At 44.5% G+C, this 20,063-nt stretch overlaps 1 protein-coding gene and 3 pseudogenes across 3 annotated transcripts; 3 read left to right on the top strand and 1 right to left on the bottom strand.

Moving 5' to 3' along the window:
* The first annotated feature begins 9,682 nt into the window (after nucleotides 1-9,682).
* On the top strand, nucleotides 9,683-11,559 carry LOC125506113 (uncharacterized; annotated as a pseudogene).
* Nucleotides 11,560-11,977: 418 nt separating this feature from the next.
* Nucleotides 11,978-13,599, bottom strand: LOC125507448 (septin and tuftelin-interacting protein 1 homolog 1-like; annotated as a pseudogene).
* Nucleotides 13,600-15,429: 1,830 nt separating this feature from the next.
* On the top strand, nucleotides 15,430-17,802 carry LOC147973266 (protein FAR1-RELATED SEQUENCE 5-like; annotated as a pseudogene). Its single transcript, XR_015603632.1, has 2 exons — nucleotides 15,430-16,335; nucleotides 16,691-17,802. The product of XR_015603632.1 is annotated as a protein FAR1-RELATED SEQUENCE 5-like (transcript).
* A 54-nt stretch (nucleotides 17,803-17,856) lies between these two features.
* On the top strand, nucleotides 17,857-19,495 carry LOC147973265 (uncharacterized). 2 transcript variants are annotated; one of them, XM_087524887.1, is made up of 5 exons: nucleotides 17,857-18,268; nucleotides 18,451-18,573; nucleotides 18,739-18,846; nucleotides 19,010-19,051; nucleotides 19,183-19,495. In XM_087524887.1, the coding sequence occupies exons 1-5, from the start codon at nucleotides 17,860-17,862 to the stop codon at nucleotides 19,401-19,403; spliced, it is 903 nt and encodes a 300-aa protein (XP_087381013.1). In that variant the 5' UTR covers nucleotides 17,857-17,859; the 3' UTR covers nucleotides 19,404-19,495. The 2 variants fall into 2 exon arrangements, 1 of the variants encoding a protein (XP_087381013.1); XR_015603633.1 differs by lacking the exons at nucleotides 18,739-18,846; nucleotides 19,010-19,051; nucleotides 19,183-19,495 and having other exon boundaries at nucleotides 18,140-18,268; nucleotides 18,439-18,571.
* The last annotated feature ends 568 nt before the right edge of the window (nucleotides 19,496-20,063 follow it).

The raw sequence follows: 20,063 nt of genomic DNA, 5'->3' as shown, positions 1-20,063 counted from the left end.
TTGTTTTAATTGAAGACTAAACTCGTAACTCAAATATTTTACCTCTGCGATCATATCGTAGAAACTTTTATTTTCTTGTCACGATGATTTTCCACTTCACTCTGAAATTCTTTGAACTTTTCAAATGTTTCAGACTTATGTTTCATCAAGCAGATATACCCATATCTGCTCAAATCATATGTGAAGGTCAGAAAATAACGATACCCGCCGCGAGCTTCAACACTCATCGGATCGCATACATCAGTATGTATTATTTCCAATAAGTCAGTTGCTCGCTCCATTGTTCCGGAGAACGGAGTCTTTAGTCATCTTGCCCATAAGGCATGGTTCGCAAGCACCAAGTGATTCATAATCAAGTGATTCCAAAATCCCATCAGCATGGAGTTTCTTCATGCGCTTTACACCAATATGACCTAAACGGCAGTGCCACAAATAAGTTGCACTATCATTATTAACTTCGCATCTTTTGGTTTCAATATTATGAATATTTGTATCACTACGATCGAGATCCAATGAACTTGTTTCATTGGGTGTATGACCATCGAAGGTTTTATTCATGTAAACAGAACAACAATTATTCTCTGACTTTAATGAATAAGCGTATTGCAATAAACATGATCAAATCATATTCATGCTCAACGCAAAAACCAAATAACACTTATTTAGGTTCAACACTAATCCCGAAAGTATAGGGGAGTGTGCGATGATGATCATATCAATCTTGGAACTACTTCCAACACACATCGTCACTTCACCCTTAACTAGTCTCTGATTATTCTGCAACTCCTGTTTCGAGTTACTACTCTTAGCAACTGATCCAGTATCAAATACTAAGGGGTTGCTATAAACACTAGTAAATTACACGTCAATAACATGTATATCAAATATACTTTTGTTCACTTTGCCATCCTTCTTATCCGCCAAATACTTGGGGCAGTTCCGCTTCCAGTGACCAGTCCCTTTGCAGTAGAAGCACTTAGTCTCAGGCTTAGGACCAGACTTGGGCTTCTTCACTTGAGAAGCAACTTGCTTGCCGTTCTTCTTGAAGTTCCCCTTCTTCCCTTTGCCCTTTTCTTGAAACTAGCGATCTTGTCAACCATCAACACTTGATGCTCTTTCTTGATTTCTACCTTCATCTATTTCATCATCATGAAAAGCTCGGGATTCGTTTTCGTCATCCCTTGCATACTATAGTTCATCACGAAGTTCTACTAACTTGGTGATGGTGACTAGAGAATTCTGTCAATCACTATCTTATCTGGAAGATTAACTCCCACTTGATTCAAGCGATTGTAGTACCCAGACAATCTGAGCACATGCTCACTAGTTGAGCGATTCTCCTCCATCTTTTAGCTATAGAACTTGTTGGAGACTTCATATCTCTCAACTCGGGTATTTGCTTGAAATATTAACTTCAACTCCTGGAACATCTCATATGGTCCATGACGTTCAAAACGTCTTTGAAGTCCCGATTCTAAGCCGTTAAGCATGGTGCACTAAACTATCAAGTAGTCATCATATTTAGCTAGCCAAACGTTCATAACGTCAGCATCTGCTCCTGTAATAGGTCTATCACCTAGCGGTGCATCAAGGACATAATTCCTCTGTGCAGCAATGAGGATAAACCTCAGATCACGGATCCAATCCGCATCATTGCTGCTAACATCTTTCAACACAATTTTTCTCTAGGAACATATCAAATTAAACATATGAAAGCAATAACGCGAGCTATTGATCTACAACATAATTTGCAAAATACTACCAGGACTAAGTTCATGATAAATTTAAGTTCAATTAATCATATTACTTAAGAACTCCCACTTAGATAGACATCCCTCTAATCCTCTAAGTGATCACGTGATCCAAATCAACTAAACCATGTCCGATCATCACGTGAGATGGAGCAGTTTCATTGGTGAACATCACTATGTCGATCATATCTACTATATGATTCACGCTCGACCTTTCGGTCTCCGTGTTCCGAGGCCATATCTGTATATGCTTGGCTCGTCAAGTATAACCTGAGTATTCCGCGTGTGCAACTGTTTTGCACCCGTTGTATTTGAACGTAGAGCCTATCACACCCGATCATCACGTGGTGTCTCAGCACGAAGAACTTTCGCAATGGTGCATACTGAGGGAGAACACTTCTTGATAATTAGTGAGAGATCATCTTAAAATGCTACCGTCAAACTAAGCAAAAATAAGATGTATAAAAGATAAACATCATATGCAATCAAAATATGTGACATGATATGGCCATCATCATCTTGCTTCTTTGATCTCCATCTCCAAAGTACTGTCATGATCTATATCGTCACCGGCATGACACCATGATCTCCATCATCTTGATCTATATCAATGTGTCGTCACGTGGTCGTCTCGCCAACTATTGCTATCGCATAGCAATAAAGTAAAGCAATTATTGGACGCTTGCATCTTATGCAATAGAGAGACAACCATAAGGATTTTGCCAGTTGCTGATAACTTCAACAAAACATGATCATCTCATACAACAACTTATATCTCATCACGTCTTGACCATATCACATCACAACATCCCTTGCAAAAACAAGTTAGACGTCCTCTACTTTGTTGTTGCAAGTTTTACGTGGCTGCTATGGGCTTAAGCAAGAACCAATCTTACCTACGCATCAAAACCACAACGATAGTTTGTCAAATTGGTGCTGTTTTAACCTTCGCAAGGACCGGGCGTAGCCACACTTGGTTCAACTAAAGTTGTAGAAACTGTCACCCGCAAGCCACCTATGTGCAAAGCACGTCGGGAGAACCGGTCTCGCGTAAGCGTACGCGTAATGTCGGTCCGGGCCGCTTCATCCAACAATGCCGCCGAACCAAAGTATGACATGCTGGTAAGCAGTATGACTTATATCGCCCACAACTCACTTGTGTTCTACTCGTGCATATAACATCAAACCATAAAAACCTAGGCTCGGATGCCACTGTTGGAGAACGTAGTAATTTCAAAAAAAATTCCTACGCTCACGCAAGATCATGGTGATGCGTAGCAACGAGAGGGGAGAGTGTGATCTACGTACCCTTGTAGATCGACAACAGAAGCGTTAGGTTGATGTGGTCGTACGTCTTCACGGTCCGACCGATCCAAGCACCGTTACTCCGGCACCTCCGACTTCTTGGCACACGTTCAGCTCGATGACGATCCCCGGGCTCCGATCCAGCAAAGCGTCGGGGAGGAGTTCCGTCAGCACGACGGCGTGGTGACGATCTTGATGTTCTACCGTCGCAGGGCTTCGCCTAAGCACCGCTACAATATGACCGAGGTGGAATATGGTGGAGGGGGGCACCGCACACGGCTAAGGAACGATCACGAAGATCAACTTGTGTTCATGGGGTGCCCCTTGCCTCAGTATATAAAGGATGGAGGAGGAGGAGGCCGGCCAAGGCAATTGGTGCGGCCAGGATGTGGAGTCCTACTAGGACTCCAAGTCCTAGTGGGAGTCCACCAAGAGGGGAGGAAGGGAGAAGGAAGTGGAGGAGAAGGAAAGGTGGCCGGCCCCCTTTTCCCTAGTCCAATTCGGACTAGAGGGGAGGGGGGGCGCAGCAGCCCCTTGGCCCTTTCTCCTCTTCCCACTAAAGCCCATCAAGGCCCATTGCTTCTCCCGTAACTACCCGGTACTCCGAAAAATACCCGAATCACTCGGAACCTTTCCGATGTCCGAATATAGTCGTCCAATATATTGATCTTTACGTCTCGACCATTTCGAGACTCCTCGTCATGTCCCCGATCTCATCCGGGACTCCGAACTCCTTCGGTACATCAAAACTCATAAACTCATAATATAACTGTCATCGAAACCTTAAGCGTGCGGACCCTACGGTTCGAGAACAATGTAGACATGACCGAGACATGTCTCCGGTCAATAACCAATAGCGGAACCTGGATGCTCATATTGGCTCCTACATATTCTACGAAGATCTTTATCGGTCAGACCGCATAACAACATACGTTGTTCCCTTTGTCATCGGTATGTTACTTGGCCGAGATTCGATCGTCGGTATCTCAATACCTAGTTCAATCACGTTACCGGCAAGTCTCTTTACTCGTTCCGTAATACATCATCTCACAACTAACTCATTAGTTGCAATGCTTGCAAGGCTTATGTGATGTGCATTACCGAGAGGGCCCAGAGATACCTCTCCGACAATCGGAGTGACAAATCCTAATCTCAAAATACGCCAACCCAACAAGTACCTTCGGAGACACCTGTAGAGCACCTTTATAATCACCCAGTTACGTTGTGACGTTTGGTAGCACACAAAGTGTTCCTCCGGTAAACGGGAGTTGCATAATCTCATAGTCATAGGAACATGTATAAGTCATGAAGAAAGCAATAGCAAAAAACTAAACGATCAAGTGCTAAGCCAACGGAATGGGTCAAGTCAATCAGATCATTCATCTAATGATGTGATCCCATTAATCAAATAACAACTCTTTGTCTATGGTTAGGAAACATAACCATCTTTGATTAATGAGCTAGTCAAGTAGAGGCATACTAGTGACACTCTATTTGTCTATGTATTCACACATGTATTATGTTTCCGGTTAATACAATTCTAGCATGAATAATAAACATTTATCATGATATAAGGAAATAAATACTAACTTTATTATTGCCTCTAGGTCATATTTCCTTCACGTAGCCACACTCGGTTCAACTAAAGTTGGAGAAACTGACACCCGCCAGCCACCTGTGTGCAAAGCACGTCGGTAGAACTAGTCTCGCGTAAGCGTACGCGTAATGTCGGTCCGGGCCACTTCATCCAACAATACCGCCGAACCAAAGTATGACATGCTGGTAAGCAGTATGACTTATATCGCCCACAACTCACTTGTGTTCTACTCGTGCACAACATCAACACATAAAACCTAGGCTCGGATGCCACTGTTGGAGAACGTAGTAATTTCAAAATTTTCCTACGCACATGCAAGATCATGGTGATGCATAGCAACGAGAGGGGAGAGTGTTGTCTACGTACCCTCGTAGACCGGAAGCGGGAGCGTTATAACAACGTGGTTGATGTAGTCATACGTCTTCACGGCTCGACCGATCAAGCACCGAAACTACGGCACCTCCGAGTTCTAGCACACGTTCAGCTCGATGACGATCCCCAGACTCCGATCCAGCAAAGTGTCGGGGAAGAGTTCCGTCAGCACGATGGCGTGGTGACGATCTTGATGTTCTACCGTCGCAGGGCTTCGCCTAAGCACCGCTACAATATTATCGAGGAGTATGGTGGAAGGGGGCACCGCACACGGCTAAGAAAACGATCACGAGGATCAACTTGTGTGTCTATGGGGTGTCCCCCTGCCCCCGTATATAAAGGATCAAGGGGGAGGAGGCCGTCCCTAGGAGGGGCGCGCCAGGGAGTAGGATTCCTACTCCTAGTTGGAGTAGGTTTCCTCCTTTCCTAGTCCAACTAGGACAAGGGGGGAAAGGGAGGAAGAGGGGAAGGAAGGGAGAGAGGGGCCGCGCCCCAAACCCCTTGTCCAATTCGGACTGGGCTTGGGAGGGGCGCGCGCCACCTCCTGGTCCTTCCCACTAAGGCCCATTAAGGCCCATTGCTTCTTCCTCGTATTCCCGTAACTCCCCGGTACCTCCGAAAATACCCGAACCACTCGGAACCTTTCCGATGTCCGAATATAGTCGTCCAATATATCGATCTTTACGTCTCGACCATTTTGAGACTCCTCGTCATGTCCCTGATCTCATCCGGGACTCCGAACTCCTTCGGTACATCAAAACTCATAAACTCATAATATAACTGTCATCGAAACCTTAAGCGTGCGGACCCTACGGGTTCGAGAACAATGTAGACATGACCGAGACACGTCTCCGGTCAATAACCAATAGCGGAACTTGGATGCTCATATTGGCTCCCACATATTCTACGAAGATCTTTATCGGTCAGACCGCATAACAACATACGTTGTTCCCTTTGTCATCGGTATGTTACTTGCCCGAGATTGGATCGTCGGTATCTCTATACCTAGTTCAATCTTGTTACCGGCAAGTCTCTTTACTCGTTCCGTAATACATCATCTTGCAACTAACTCATTAGTTGCAATGCTTGCAAGGCTTATGTGATGTGCATTACCGAGAGGGCCCAGAGATACCTCTCCGACAATCGGAGTGACAAATCCTAATCTCGAAATACGCCAACCCAACATGTACCTTTGGAGACACCTGTAGAGCTCCTTTATAATCACCCAGTTACGTTGTGACGTTTGGTAGCATACAAAGTGTTCCTCCGGTAAACGGGAGTTGCATAATCTCATAGTCATAGGAACATGTATAAATCATGAAGAAAGCAATAGCAACATACTAAACGATCGAGTGCTAAGCTAACGGAATGGGTCAAGTCAATCACATCATTCTCCTAATGATGTGATCCTGTTAATCAAATAACAACTCTTTGTCTATGGTTAGGAAACATAACCATCTTTGATTAACGAGCTAGTCAAGTAGAGGCATACTAGTGACACTCTGTTTGTCTATGTATTCACACATGTATTATGTTTCCGGTTAATACAATTCTAGCATGAATAATAAACATTTATCATGAAATAAGGAAATAAATAATAACTTTATTATTGCCTCTAGGGCATATTTCCTTCATCTACTAAGTATTTATTAGGTCGGGTAAGACCATAATATGCTGTGAGATCCCGACACCATTTCCACTATCAAGAGCAAGATCAAGGATAATTAGAAATTTTGGATAATTAAGGTGTCCATTCCTGTGGGATATGTCCTCATGATTTGATCCGTGACAACACATATATTGTTTAATTTGACCTAATAGAGGCATCACCCTCTAATGTTAAGGTATATTTGTCCAGTGAGCTTAAAAACTTGTCAGGTGTCTGAATGTCGAAGTTTATTGTGGAGGTTTCTCCTTTGGATGGCAGGTGGGTACATGAAGAAAATAGATAAATAATACATGGAGGACACCAATTTTTTAAAGATTAATGCATGGGAAAAAGAGGAATATAAAACTGGTTTAATTAACTATATTTAGCAACCATCATACGAAATCTTCTACTAAACAATCACACGATAAGTTACACTGGCCATTATCGGAAAGTATTCTTACATATGATAAATTCATTATTTCTATGATCAATTTTCAAAAAAAAATCTACTATCCGGCTAACAAATTTTCTTGCAATTTTCACGGTGATTTTGCACAAGTTAAATATGTCCAGCTCAAAATAAAATTCCTTTCAGTAAATTAAACCTTTTATTCTTGTTTATCTTCATTTGCATTGAAGTGCCAATGGCTGCTCAATTTAATTTAAACAATGTATTCTCGTTTCACCCCCGTATTTACCATATAGGACCAACATTCCCCCATCTATACATTTGTGCCTCATCTTAAAGACCCAATACGATCACATAAGTTTGTCTATCCTAAAATAGGAAAAGATACATATCTCACACATTGTAACTAGAAACTTTTAAATAAATCCCCAAATACAGAACCATAATAGTAGTTATGACAAGATGTTTTTAGTTTTAGCTATGAATTATAAATTAAAATTAAAATGAATGTTACGAAAATGGCATAATTACACATACAATTCATATACTTTCTAGTACATACAAACTCAAAGTTAATATTTCAATTTATGTGACAAGATCTAATATTACAAATTTCACATATTTGTTACAAAGTTCTAATTTACATCAAATTAGTATTAATAAAAATTTGGCATACAAGTTTTTTATGTAGAAGCCCTCTGTGATAGAATCCCCCTCCGATAGGTTGCCAGAAAAGGTCTTTAGATGGGATCTCACGGGTACAGAAGGTTGTGGCGATGGAAAAGTGTTTTCGTGAATGCCTCTGGTGGTTTGGGGATATATAGGCGAAAGAATTGGGTCAGGAGGTGCATGAGGGGCCCACAAGAGTGGGGGAGCGCCCTCCGTCCTTGTGGCCGCCTCGTGGCTCCTCCGACTTCATCTCCAAGTCTCCTGGTTGTTTTCTGGTCCAAGAAAAGTCATCGCGGAGGTTTTATTCAATTTGAACTCCATTTGGTATTCCTTTTCTGCGAAAGTCAAAAACAAGGGAAAAAACAGGAACTGACACTGGGCTCTGAGTTAATAGGTTAGTCCCCAAAATAATATAAAATAGCATATAAATACATATAAAGCATCCAAAACAAATAATATAATAGCATAAAACAATCAAAAATTATAGATACGTTGGAGACGTATCAAGCATCCCCAAGCTTAATTTCTACTCGTCCTCGAGTAGGTAAATAATAAAAACAGAATTTTTGAAGTGGAATGCTACCTAACATATTTATCCATGTAATTTTTTTTATTGTGGCATGAATGTTCAGATCCGTAAGATTCAAAACAAAAGTTTAATATTGACATAAAAACAATAATACTTCAAGCATACTAACAAGCAATTATGTCTTCTCAAAATAACATGGCCAAAGAAAGTTTATCCCTACAAAATCTTATAGTCTGGCTATGCTCCATCTTCATCACACAAAATATTCAAATCATGCACACCCCCGATGACAAGCCAAGCAATTGTTTCATACTTTTGATGTTCTCAAACTTTTTTAATTTTCACGCAATACATGAGCGTGAGCCATGGACATAACACTATAGGTGGAATAGAAGGTGGTTGTGGATAAGACAAAAAGAAAGAGATAGTCTCACATCAACTAGGCGTATCAACGGGCTATGAAGATCTCAAAACAATCATAAGGAATCAAACTTCTCATAGTATTCAATGCACTTTATATGAAAGTTTTCATTATATATTAGGACTAAATTTATAACCAAGGTAAATTACCATGTTGTTTAAAGACTCTGAAAATAATATAAGTGAAGCATAAGAGTTCATCAATTTCTATATAATAAAACCACCGTCGTGCTCTAAAAAGATATAATTGAAGCACTAGAGCAAAAATGCCTAGCTCAAAAGATATAAGTGAAGCACATAAAGCATTCTAATAAATCACGATTTATGTGTGTCCCTCTCAAAAGGTGTGTGCAGCAAAGATGATTGTGACAATTTAAAAAACAAAGACTTAAATCATACAAGACGCTCCAAGCAAAACACATATCATGTGATGAATAAAAATATAACCTCAAGTAAAATTACCGATAGACAAAAACAAAAGAAAGGATGCCTCAGACCAAGCTCAAGCATCTGATGGGCTATTGTTTTGCAGTTGCAAAGTGTCGAGTGCTCCTCTAAAAAAGACCGACTTACCCAAATTAGTGCAAGTTGATTTTGATTGTAAGAAAAAAAAAGTGACTTAATAAAATTGATGCAAGTCTATATTTTTCTAGGCGACTTGTTCCGAGTCGGTCAAGAAAAATGTAGTAAGAAAATTTCGGAGATGAGACAACGTCCAAACGCCGCGACCGCGCCGAGAGAGAAGGTTAGCACGCTAGACCGAATAGTATAAGGGTCAATTTCAGTTTGAGCTTGGCCTCATCGGATTCCACGACAACTCTCCATTACTATGGCTGCTCGCCAAAGCTCCCAAGGCGTCACACTTTAATCACTTGCGCAGTTCCCCATGCGTGCGTACGTGCTTAAATACCAATCCGCAAGCGGTCGCCAGCACCCCGTAGTACGTAGCCTGGCCCCTTGGACTCCCTCCACCTCAACTATGTACTACGACATCGAGATCAAGCTCGCCGTGGACAGGTCGAGGAACCGCGTGCTGTTCGCCAAAGCCGGCTCCGACTTCGTCGACGTCCTCCTCTCCTTCCTCACGCTGCCGCTCTCCGCCCTCCAGTCCTGCGCACCATCTCCGGGGTGCCTCTCCAACCTCTGCAACAGCGTCGACCTCCTCAGGAACAGCGGTCTGCTCGAGGTCGAGGCCTGCCATGGCAAGCTTCTCACGCCTGCCCACACCGACGAGTTCGAGTACGTATATATATGATCTATAAGTCTGATTTTTCCTCAAAAAGAATTATCCAACTGTGATTTCAGTTATTCTTCTTGATTTACTTGACTAAATCGATCTCATTTGCCAGGGACTGTAAGTCAGCTAGCAAGTACTGCAACAGAGATCCTACTCCGGCCTGCAACCCCCCCCCCCCCCCCCCCCCCCCCCTTTCGAAGTGTTGCTTAGTTATGGCTAGAGCCTTGCATGTCTACGAAGAGTTCAGAAAAGAGGCGTTTGTACGTGGCACCGGACGGTTTGCGATCAGTGATGACATGACAATCAAGCCAGCATCTACCAGAGTCATACAGTGGCTGCCTCAGGCGTTCGGTTCTAATGGAATCGCCCATGGCTTTGAGGAGCTCAAAGTGACCGTCAGCTGGTCTACCGTAAGATGATAAATTTAGTTACTAGCTACTCTATACCAAACTATTGCCATCGGACTGAGTAGATCCCTTTTTTTGTCTAACATCTGGACTTGGTTACGATTTAGGTTTTATTCATGTTGAAGGCCTTCCTTTCTTCAGATACCATACTCACTGACGCATTTCTATCAAATGAATCTGATACCAAGGCTGCTCATGGCAGTACTATGAAGGAGCAGAGCATCAGTCAGAAAGTTCTACTGCCGATCAAGATTCTGCAGGTTCTTCACCAGAAACCAAGATCAAGGTTTTCTACGACACCTGTGAAAAGGAGGTCGTGTATGCTGAATGTAACAGCGAGTTCGTGGACCTGCTCCTGGGTTTCTTAACCTACCCTATCAGCTGTGTGATCAAGCACACAGGAGCCGGGCCTTACCATCTTGGCAGGTGCTTCCAAAATCTCTATAGTGGCGTTGCAGATCTCGCCAATGCTGGGTGCTTCAAAGGTGGTCTCCCCAGTGTGATGTTACTGGATCCAAGCATTATGCCGTTTAACATTTTGAGCAACATCATGTCTGGTCGGTGCTGACCGCTTGACTGCCGGTGTCGGAAGGACACGATGCCAGAGCTAGCACGCTACTGCTTCCACCCTGAGATTGTCAAGGATCGGAGGTATGTCATAGGGGATGATCTACTTATTTATCAGGCCACTGCCATGTCCATGATGAAGTACTGGTCTGGGAGGTACAAGGACATGGTAATGGAGATGGACATTACTGTCGGCAAGCAGGAGGTAATCTAGCTTGTGAATTGATTAAATTCCCTTTTGTTGGGGTTTTTTTGCCAATGATTTTCGCTGTTCTTGCAGGCTGTTGCGCTGCTGCGAGCCGCGCTTACTTCGAAGAATGCACTGACCGAAGTGTTCATTGACAAGCTGGAGAAAGAGTCCCTTCTACAGAAGATCAAGGATATTTGCCAAGATCCCCTTGGGCAAGACCATAACCGTGGAGGTCACGAGATCCGACACCATTGCCACCGTCAAGAGCAAGATCAAGGAGAAGGCGTCCATTCCTGCAGGGTATCGTCATGAATTGGTCTACGGTAGCAGATATCTTAAAGACATGTCAACCGTTGCTGATTACAATCTTGTCAAAGAATGTACCATCACCAGCGAATTTTTCAGGAAGTGATAATGCGGTCGGCTTGCTGTTGTTTAGTTCTGGTAGTTGTTATTTTGGCTTTATTTAAGTGAGTCCCGTGCTCTCCTGTAATGGTCTGTCTGTCTGTCTGTCCAATCTGCTCAGAAACTTAACTTTCGCGGAGGCTTCTCCTTGGAATGGAAGTTGGACATGGAGAAAAGAGCTGAAATTATACTCCTTGGAACGAAAGTATTGAGCATGTGAGTTCCAGTTGCCTTTTTCTGAATTTTGTTTCTCATAAGCGAAATCGAAGGGCAAAAGCATACAAGACAACTCTGCACGAGCAATTTTGAAAGATTACATATGTTCAATTCAACAGAGCGAATAGATTCTTTCGGAAAGAAAAAGGAAAACAGAGTGATCAGCTTTCGATCAAGCGTCAACAACTGTAGCATACAACACTTCCAAATTTACCGGACAAATCGCAGCCCATGCATTGCATGCATGCAGATCTACACCCTATAGCCTACAATTCTGTTGAGTCCCTGCGTTTCACGATCGACCATGGCAGCGCCGGCTTCGAGGCGCGCGCGCACGCGCTCGTCCGCGAGCAGCTCCGGCGTGAATTCATTCCTCCAGCCGGCGCACCACGCGACGGCCTGGCGGACCGCAGCCAGTGGAGCAGCGCCTCTTCCCATCGGTGGAAGAACTCAGCTTCAAGGATGGTCACCATGGCTCCCACCCCATCACCGTGCTGAACGAGCAGTCCATCTGCTTCGGCGGCGTGATCCTCAGCTCCCGCAGCTGCCGTGCGAGCCTCGGCAGGATGTGACGCCGGGCAAAGGCGTCCCATTGCATCGGGTGAAGGTACTTTTTCAAAGACGAGACGATGTGGTGGTGATCGGCGTGGTTGATGATCTTGCTCTCCACCGTGTCGTAGAGGCTGTCCGGCAAGTGCCCGACGAGGGGGATCCACGGGCGTAGCAGTGCTGGCAGTTCGGGTTCCACAGCGGCTCCCACTCCCGCGCGTCAGCGGCCATCCTCGGCCTGATCACCTCCTCGACGATGTAGCGTATGGTGGCAGGAGGCAGCGACGCTTTCCACGTCCCCGGCGTGCGCTCCCCTTCGAACACCTTCGCCGACTCGACGACCGCCGCCAGCGCGCCCGCCGTTTCCGCGCTACCATCCCCTTGGAGTTCGAGCGAATGCAGCAGGGCGAGGGTCTTGTCGAAGCACTCACGTTCAAGGGACAGCACTCGTGAAAGGTTCCGCCACCGGCGGGACCACTCGTCTTCGACCACCGGCGGCGTGTTCTGCAGCCCGTTGTCGTGCGGTGTGTCGTCATGGCCGATCCGGGCGTTCCGGCGCGGCAGTGCCACGGGCTCTAAGTGGGCGATGATCCCTTGCCGCTAGGGCTGCAAACGAGTCGAGCTCGATCGAGTTGGAGTTGGCTCAGCTCAACTCATATGAAAATTCAAGCGAGCTCAAATTAAGTGAAGCTCATGATCGAGCTGTAGAACATGACTCGTGCTTAGCTTGTAACGATCTCGAGCTAATTTCGAGCTAAATGAGATGGTAAAAATTATAAATCTATGAATGAAAAATAAAAAAATAAGATGAATATGCTGGGAACCTTTGCCAAAAATATAGGATATTTAACACATAGTCTGTCATAATTAGTCTTCAATCTTCTCTACAGTTAATAAGTTTCCATGTTTGTTGGTAAATAAAATGAAGAAAAATTATGGACAACATATATTAATAAATTATCTTAATTCCATTTAATATATGGCATGATCATTTAATATAATGATATTCTGTCGAGCTATCGAGCTGAAATCGAGCGAGCCAACATTGGCTCAAAATCAGCTCGTTTTTCTATCGAGCTACATAAAATGTTCAAACTCAGCTTGTTTATTTTCAAGTCGATCTCCAGTCGAGTCAAAAAACGAGTCAATCTCGAGCGGCTCATGAGCCTCGAGCTTTTCTTGCATCCCTACTTGCCGCTGCCCGCCCAGGCCGGAGCCCTCCCGGTAGTTCCACTGCCGCATCATCCTTGCCACCGCCTCGGTGGTGACCGCCAGGCTCCCGGGCATGTGAGACGGGTACGTGACTTGGCCTCCAGCATCGCCATCACCGCGCCGGCCAAACGATCGAGCTCTTGCAAACACTATACGTACTACGTATATATCACGGACGCGTCTAGTGGGCGGCCGCCCGCCCTGGGATCGCTAGCCAGCGGCCACCCGAAAAAGGAAACCACCTGGTCCCCCCTCGAGCGAAAGAGGAAACAGTCCCCCGCTCGCCCACGTGGTCCACCTGGTCCCCGCCCGTCGAAGCAAAAAAGGCAACTGCCCCGCCCGCCAGCTGGCCGCGGGATCACGTGCACCCTCCTCGCCAAACCATGCCCCGCGGGATCACGTGCACCCTCCTCACCAAACTGCGCCCTGGCTATCTTCTTCTTCCTCACGAAAGAAGGAGGATCTGCCCAGGTTGCAGAATCCACGCCATCGCTCGCCCCCACGCCTCAGCCCCACCGACGCTGCCTTCTTCTTCTTCTGCACGCTAGAAACAGATCCAAACGCAATCGCCCCCAGCCCTTCTTCCTCCTCCTACACAGCCGCCATGGGAGCCCCAAAGTAGAAGGAGCTGCTTCCAGATCTAAAGGGCAGGGTGGTCAGAGCCATACCAGGCAGTAAGATCGAGCAGGTAAGCCCTCTCTCCACTTCATTTCCCCCTTCTCCATGGATCCATGGAGAATCTGCTTCAAAAAAGAGGTGAATCTGGCACATCACACCAAATGTTAAGGACAGGAGATGTTAAACATGCTGGATGTGTTAAACATGCCAAAAACTACCACCTGGATGTGTTAAAACAAGCCAACTAAAAACGAGTTCTCTGGCCAACTAAAACATGATTAAAGCCAACTTCTAGTTATTGTTTGCAAAATGAACAAAAAATTGACTGCCCAATGCTTTGTTGAACATGTGCAATGAAAAATTCATAAATGTGCAACTGAACATGCATCCCAGCCAACTGAACATGTATCCTGGCCAACTAAACATGTATTCTGCCAACTAAACATATATTTGGCAATACATGTTTCTGAGTGAACACTTTGGAAAAAATGTAGTATATGTGGAAATAAAAAACATGTTTTCTGGCCAACTAAACATGCATGTTGGCCAAAAACTGATGACCAACTAAGACATATATTCTAGGCAACTAAGACATCTATTCTAGCCAACTGAATGCATTAACTGTCCAACTGAACATGCATGTTGGCCACAAACTGAAAAAATGCAACCTGGCCAGCTGAGACATCTATTCTAGCCAACTAAAAGCATTGAATGTCCAACTGAATATGTATGCTGGCCAAGTGGAAATCCTGGAAATTGAGACATCTATTCTAGCGAAAACCAGAAATCTATAGTGCAACAGGAAAAACATAGGAACTTTTGTCCATGGCTAATGAAGCCACAAACCATATTAACATATTCACACACGTAATCTTGTCCCACGCATATATTCTGGTCCCACACCTATTGCAAACCATATTAATATGTTCAAATATACCAGATCTAGAACCATATTAACTATAATCTGTCCTCCAATTCTTCTTTCTTCTTTCACCTGGATTTCCCTTCTCAAATGTAGCATCCAATTATGTGCAGAAAAATCTGAAAAGAGCTCCTTGCGAAACGGAAACCTACAGATCATTGCAACAAAACAAAAAGGGAGAAGGTAAGAAAAACTCTGTAGCAAAAAGAAGTCATGCTCTTGCCAGTTATTTACTGCAAACTGTGCAACTAACATAACAAGTCTGTGCAAACAAAAAAATTCATAACTGTTATAATAAAAGATTATGATATGGTCATGTTGCTTTTAGGTTGTTTGAAACACAGTTTTTCTATGGTTACCAACTGATGACATCAATTTCTTCTTTTTTTATATGTGCAGGGAGTGTGTGGCAGCATCCAAAAACAAAGGGAAAAAATGCTTGATCTCAATGAGTTGCCTCCAGATCTCAATGAGCTTCCTCATGATATGGATCAGCAGCAACCCAGCATACAACAAGGAAACTGTACAGAAAATGGTCGATCTGTTTACTACACGCAGGCAAGTCGTGATGGTAACCCTACGGGCCATGACAATGTGGCAGGCCAGTCATCAGCCCGTGGTGCCCCTGTAGTGGTGTCTTTGCAGTTAGAGAGCCATACTCTTGATGACACAGGAACCGAGGCAAATGTTCCTGGTCCAACCAGGACTGAGCTAGGAGCTCGGGCTGTTGACGGAGCTGTGCAAGTAGAAGAAGGAGAGGATGAGGCTGGTTCTCAACCTATGGAACCCTATGTTGGCATGAGGTTTGACAACCTTCAAATTGCTAAGGATCACTACAACAGTTACGCACTACGGATGGGTTTCTCTATCAAGACGAACACCTCTAGACGGACACACCGCACCAATGAATTGATAAAACAACAGTTTTGCTGCAACAAGTTCAAGAAGCCCAAAGCTGATGATGGAGGAGCTGAGACTCCTCCTTACCTGGACCCTATTCCAGATCCAACATCTGTTAACAGTGATGAGCAGATGGAAGAAGAACCTCCAATATTTGCTGAAGAGGAGGCTGGTACTAGTAAGAAGAAGAAGAAGCGCAAACGCGAGACAATAAAGCAGACTGAATGCAAGGCGAAAATGTTGGTGAAGCTGATAGATGGGCGATGGGAGGTGACGCACTTTGTTCGTGACCACAATCATCCGCTCGTGAACAAACCTTCATTGTCCAAATACTTGAGATCCCACCAAGGCATCTCACCTGATGAAAAGGAGTTTCTGCGCATCTTGTATAACTGCAACTTGACTACAGGTGTGGTGTTTTTCTATATCCCTTGAAGAATTAAGTTTCCCTCTAGGCAGTCCAGTGTGCAACTGTTATGGTACTACTGTGCAACTGAAATGGCTTAACTATGCAACTGCTGTCCAATTTCCCATGCTTTTTATATTTCACTTTTGGTGCTTCTTGTGCAACTAGATTGTCTTTACTGTGCAAATACACAATGTCCTGTATGCAAAAACTGCAAAGTGTTTTTAAAAAGGTGCAGCTAGGTGTCCATTTCCTGTGATTATCTTCTGTGCCAACACGTGTCCTATTACTTTGCAGCTGGATGTGCGCATTTGTGCAACTAAAAAAAGGATATACTGTTTGTTTTTGTATTATGCAGGACGAATGATGCATGTAATGGCAGAGTTCTATGGATCTGAGATGATGGTGCCGTTCGGACCAAAGGCAATAACAAATCTTTGTACAAGTTTCCGTAGAGATGACACAAAAGAGGGTGATCTGATTGAGACAATTGCGCACTTCAAGGATATACAAAAAACCGATCCAGACTTCTTCTATAAGGTGAAATATGATGAAGAGGACAGAGTTGTCAACATATTTTGGGTGGACGGCTTAGCTCGAAAAGCTTATGCGGAGGTGTACCACGATTGCATATCGTTTGACACCACCTACATGACCAACTTGTACAATATGCCATTCGCGCCCTTCATAGGAATAAACCGACATGGCCAATCTTTCATGCTGGGTTGCGCGTTTGTGAGGCAGGAGTTGGCATCGAGCTTTGATTGAGTCTTTGGAGCATTCCTAGAGGCTATGGATGGCAAACCTCCTGACAACTTCATCACCGATCAGGATGGTGCGATGAGGCAGTCAATACAGAGCATCTTTCCAACCACCGTGCACCGTTGTTGTCGATGGCACATCATGAAAAAGGCTCAGGAAAAGGTTGGTTGGTTGCTGTGCCGGAATCCAGGACTCTCTGATGATTTCAACAAGTGTGTTGACTTCAGCTTCACTATAGACGAGTTTGAACAGAATTGGGCTGGGTTAATGATGAAGTATGAGGCTATGGCACACACGCACTTTGAGAAGTTGTACGAATACAGGTCAACTTGGGTGCCGTGCTACTTCAAACACATGTTCTTTCCCTTCCTCCAGTCTACACAGCGTAGTGAGGGGTTCAACGCCGTCCTCAAAAGATATGTGAACCCACACAACTCAATGCTGAACTTCGTCAAGAAATATGAAAAAATACAGAACCACATCCTTGCCAAGGAAGGCTGCAATGATTACAGGACGCAACACCTTGAGATTGAGTTGTGGTCCAACTTCCCAATAGAGAAGCAAGCTTACAAAACCTATACTAGAGACCTTTACCGCAAGTTTAGAGAAGAGTTTGAGCTGATTGGACGTTATAATGCATTCCAAGTTGGTGCTGATGCGTTTGAGCTCAGACCGAACCAGGAATTTGTTGCAAAATGTGGTTCTTGAAACTACTTGGTGCAGGCAAGGGTGGAGGAGGGTTCCTATTTGTGTGAGTGTTGTAAAATGGACAAGGACGGCATCCTCTGTTGCCACATCCTCAAGGTGTTCACCCATGTTGGCGTTGATGTCATACCGGAAAGGTACCTGCTAAGACGGTGGACACCTACTGCTGTACCTAGTGCGCCAGGGACTGGTTATGAGCAACCGGATGAAATGCCTCCTCAATCAAAGAAGCAGATAAGGGAGAGGAACATGATATACGATTTTCGGAAACTAGCAAAGTTTGCGAGTGGTTCTGATCCAGCGCAAGCTATTGTATACAAGCATATGCGTGCAGCACGTACCGAGATCGGCCACCTGAACAAGTCCAAGAAAAAGAAAAAACCGACTGCTGCAACGGGGCCATCAGATGATGGCAACCCTCGAGGACCTCCTCCACCTCCAGGCAGCAATCAGGGGGCTCATCATCCAGGTAATTACCTGCCCCAACTCCTGATCTAAATAGGTGTGTAACTTCAGTTGCACACATCATTGTGCCTAGTTGCACACACCATGGTAGCCACTTGGACAGAACATACTGCCTAGTTGCGCACGCTGTGTTAGTTCAAGCATCAAGATAACACAGCTAACTTATTTTTCCAGTTATGCATATATGTGATGTCAACCCTCAAGGACCTCCTCCCCCTCCTGGCTGTACACGGCATCCTCCGCCACCTCCTCCCCCGCATGCTCCTCCCAATGGCCCTACAGGCAGCACTCAGGGGGCTCGTCGTCTAGGTAATTACCTGCCCCCAACTCCCCATCAAACTAGGTCTGTAACTCCAATTGCACACATCATGGTGCTCAGTTGCACCGAACAGGCTACCTAGTTGCGCATGCTGTGTTAGTTACAGCATCAAAAAGATAAACACAACTGACTTGTTTGTCCTGTTCTGCCTATAGGTGATGCCAACCCTCAAAGACCTCCTCCCCCGCCAGGCCCAACTAGCAATGCCCTTTGTGCTACTCCCAATGGACCTACAGGCAGGACTCAAGGGGCTCATAACCCAGGTTAGTACCTTCACCGACTCCAAAACAAAAACTAGGGTGAGTGACTTTAGTTGCACATATCATAGTGCCCAGTTGAACAGAAACATGCTGCCTAGTTGCGTGCGCTGTGTTAGTTTGAGGATCAAGCTAAAAATCTAACTTGTTTTTCATGTTCTTCCCATAGGCGACTACAATCCAAGTACCATGACAGGCCGTGCTACTGCAGGTGTTTTTTTCAACTTAACTTGCACACAGCAACCAGTTAGTTGCACAAAATGTACTGTGTGGTTGCACAGAACATCAGTGCTGGTTGCACAATAACAAAAATACTAAACTTTTTATATGATTATTACACAGGTGATCGTGACGGTCCTACTGCCCCGTTGGAGGCTGCATCCCTTGCACAAGCTTCTGATGATTTTGTGCCCAGGGATCCTCCAAGGTCTACTACAAAGGGTAGGGCAAAGAGTCGATGGTACAAATCGGCGCTGGAGCTACACCCAAAGAAGAAAAACAAATGCAGCCAGTGCCAATCTACAGAGCACACTGCTGGTGTGTGTCCACAGAGGCTCCTGTGATTCTGTTTCCTCATTTGTAACTTTGGAACAAAAAAGGAAAATAATGATGTCTTTTTTAGCAATGTTGGGACCAAGTGGACACATTCAGCATCTATGATTCCTCTTTATCTAAATTTATGCTGCTTGAATTAGTTCGTGCACTGTGTAAAAAAAAGTTGCTATTTGTGCCTTTGTTGGCAACTGGTTAAATATTTAGTTGTTGAACAATTGTATATCCAGTGCTCCTAATGTATCAACAAAAGTGATGATATTGAGTTGCAAACGCAATTACTAGTAGTGTGCAACTACAAAATCTACTTAATGAAATTGTACAAACCAGCAACTTCCTCCATGGAGCAGGAAAAAAAATAGTACTGACCTATTCCTTGTCGTATCTCAGCAACTTCCTCCATGGGGCGGTGTTGTGCACGCTGGTGACCCAATCATACGTCAGCTTCTTCCTGATGTTGAGTACTTCCTTGGGGTCATAGTTGGGCAGTTGGCTACCATTCCACTCGGTGGCGTTAAGCAGTGCGAACAACCCACACTCATTATTGCAAAAAATGGGCAAAAAAAATTGTCACATAAAATTAAAACCAAATAATTGGGTCAAATACTTATGTCCTACTGTGCAACTGCTTGTGTTCTACTGCAACTCATTATGTGCCACTGTGCAACTAC

Source organism: Triticum urartu, chromosome 5A (assembly GCF_056163025.1).
Source record: "Triticum urartu cultivar PI428250 chromosome 5A, HENAU_Tu73, whole genome shotgun sequence".
Taxonomy (NCBI): Eukaryota; Viridiplantae; Streptophyta; class Magnoliopsida; order Poales; family Poaceae; genus Triticum; species Triticum urartu.
This window is presented reverse-complemented; position numbering and strand designations above follow the sequence as displayed.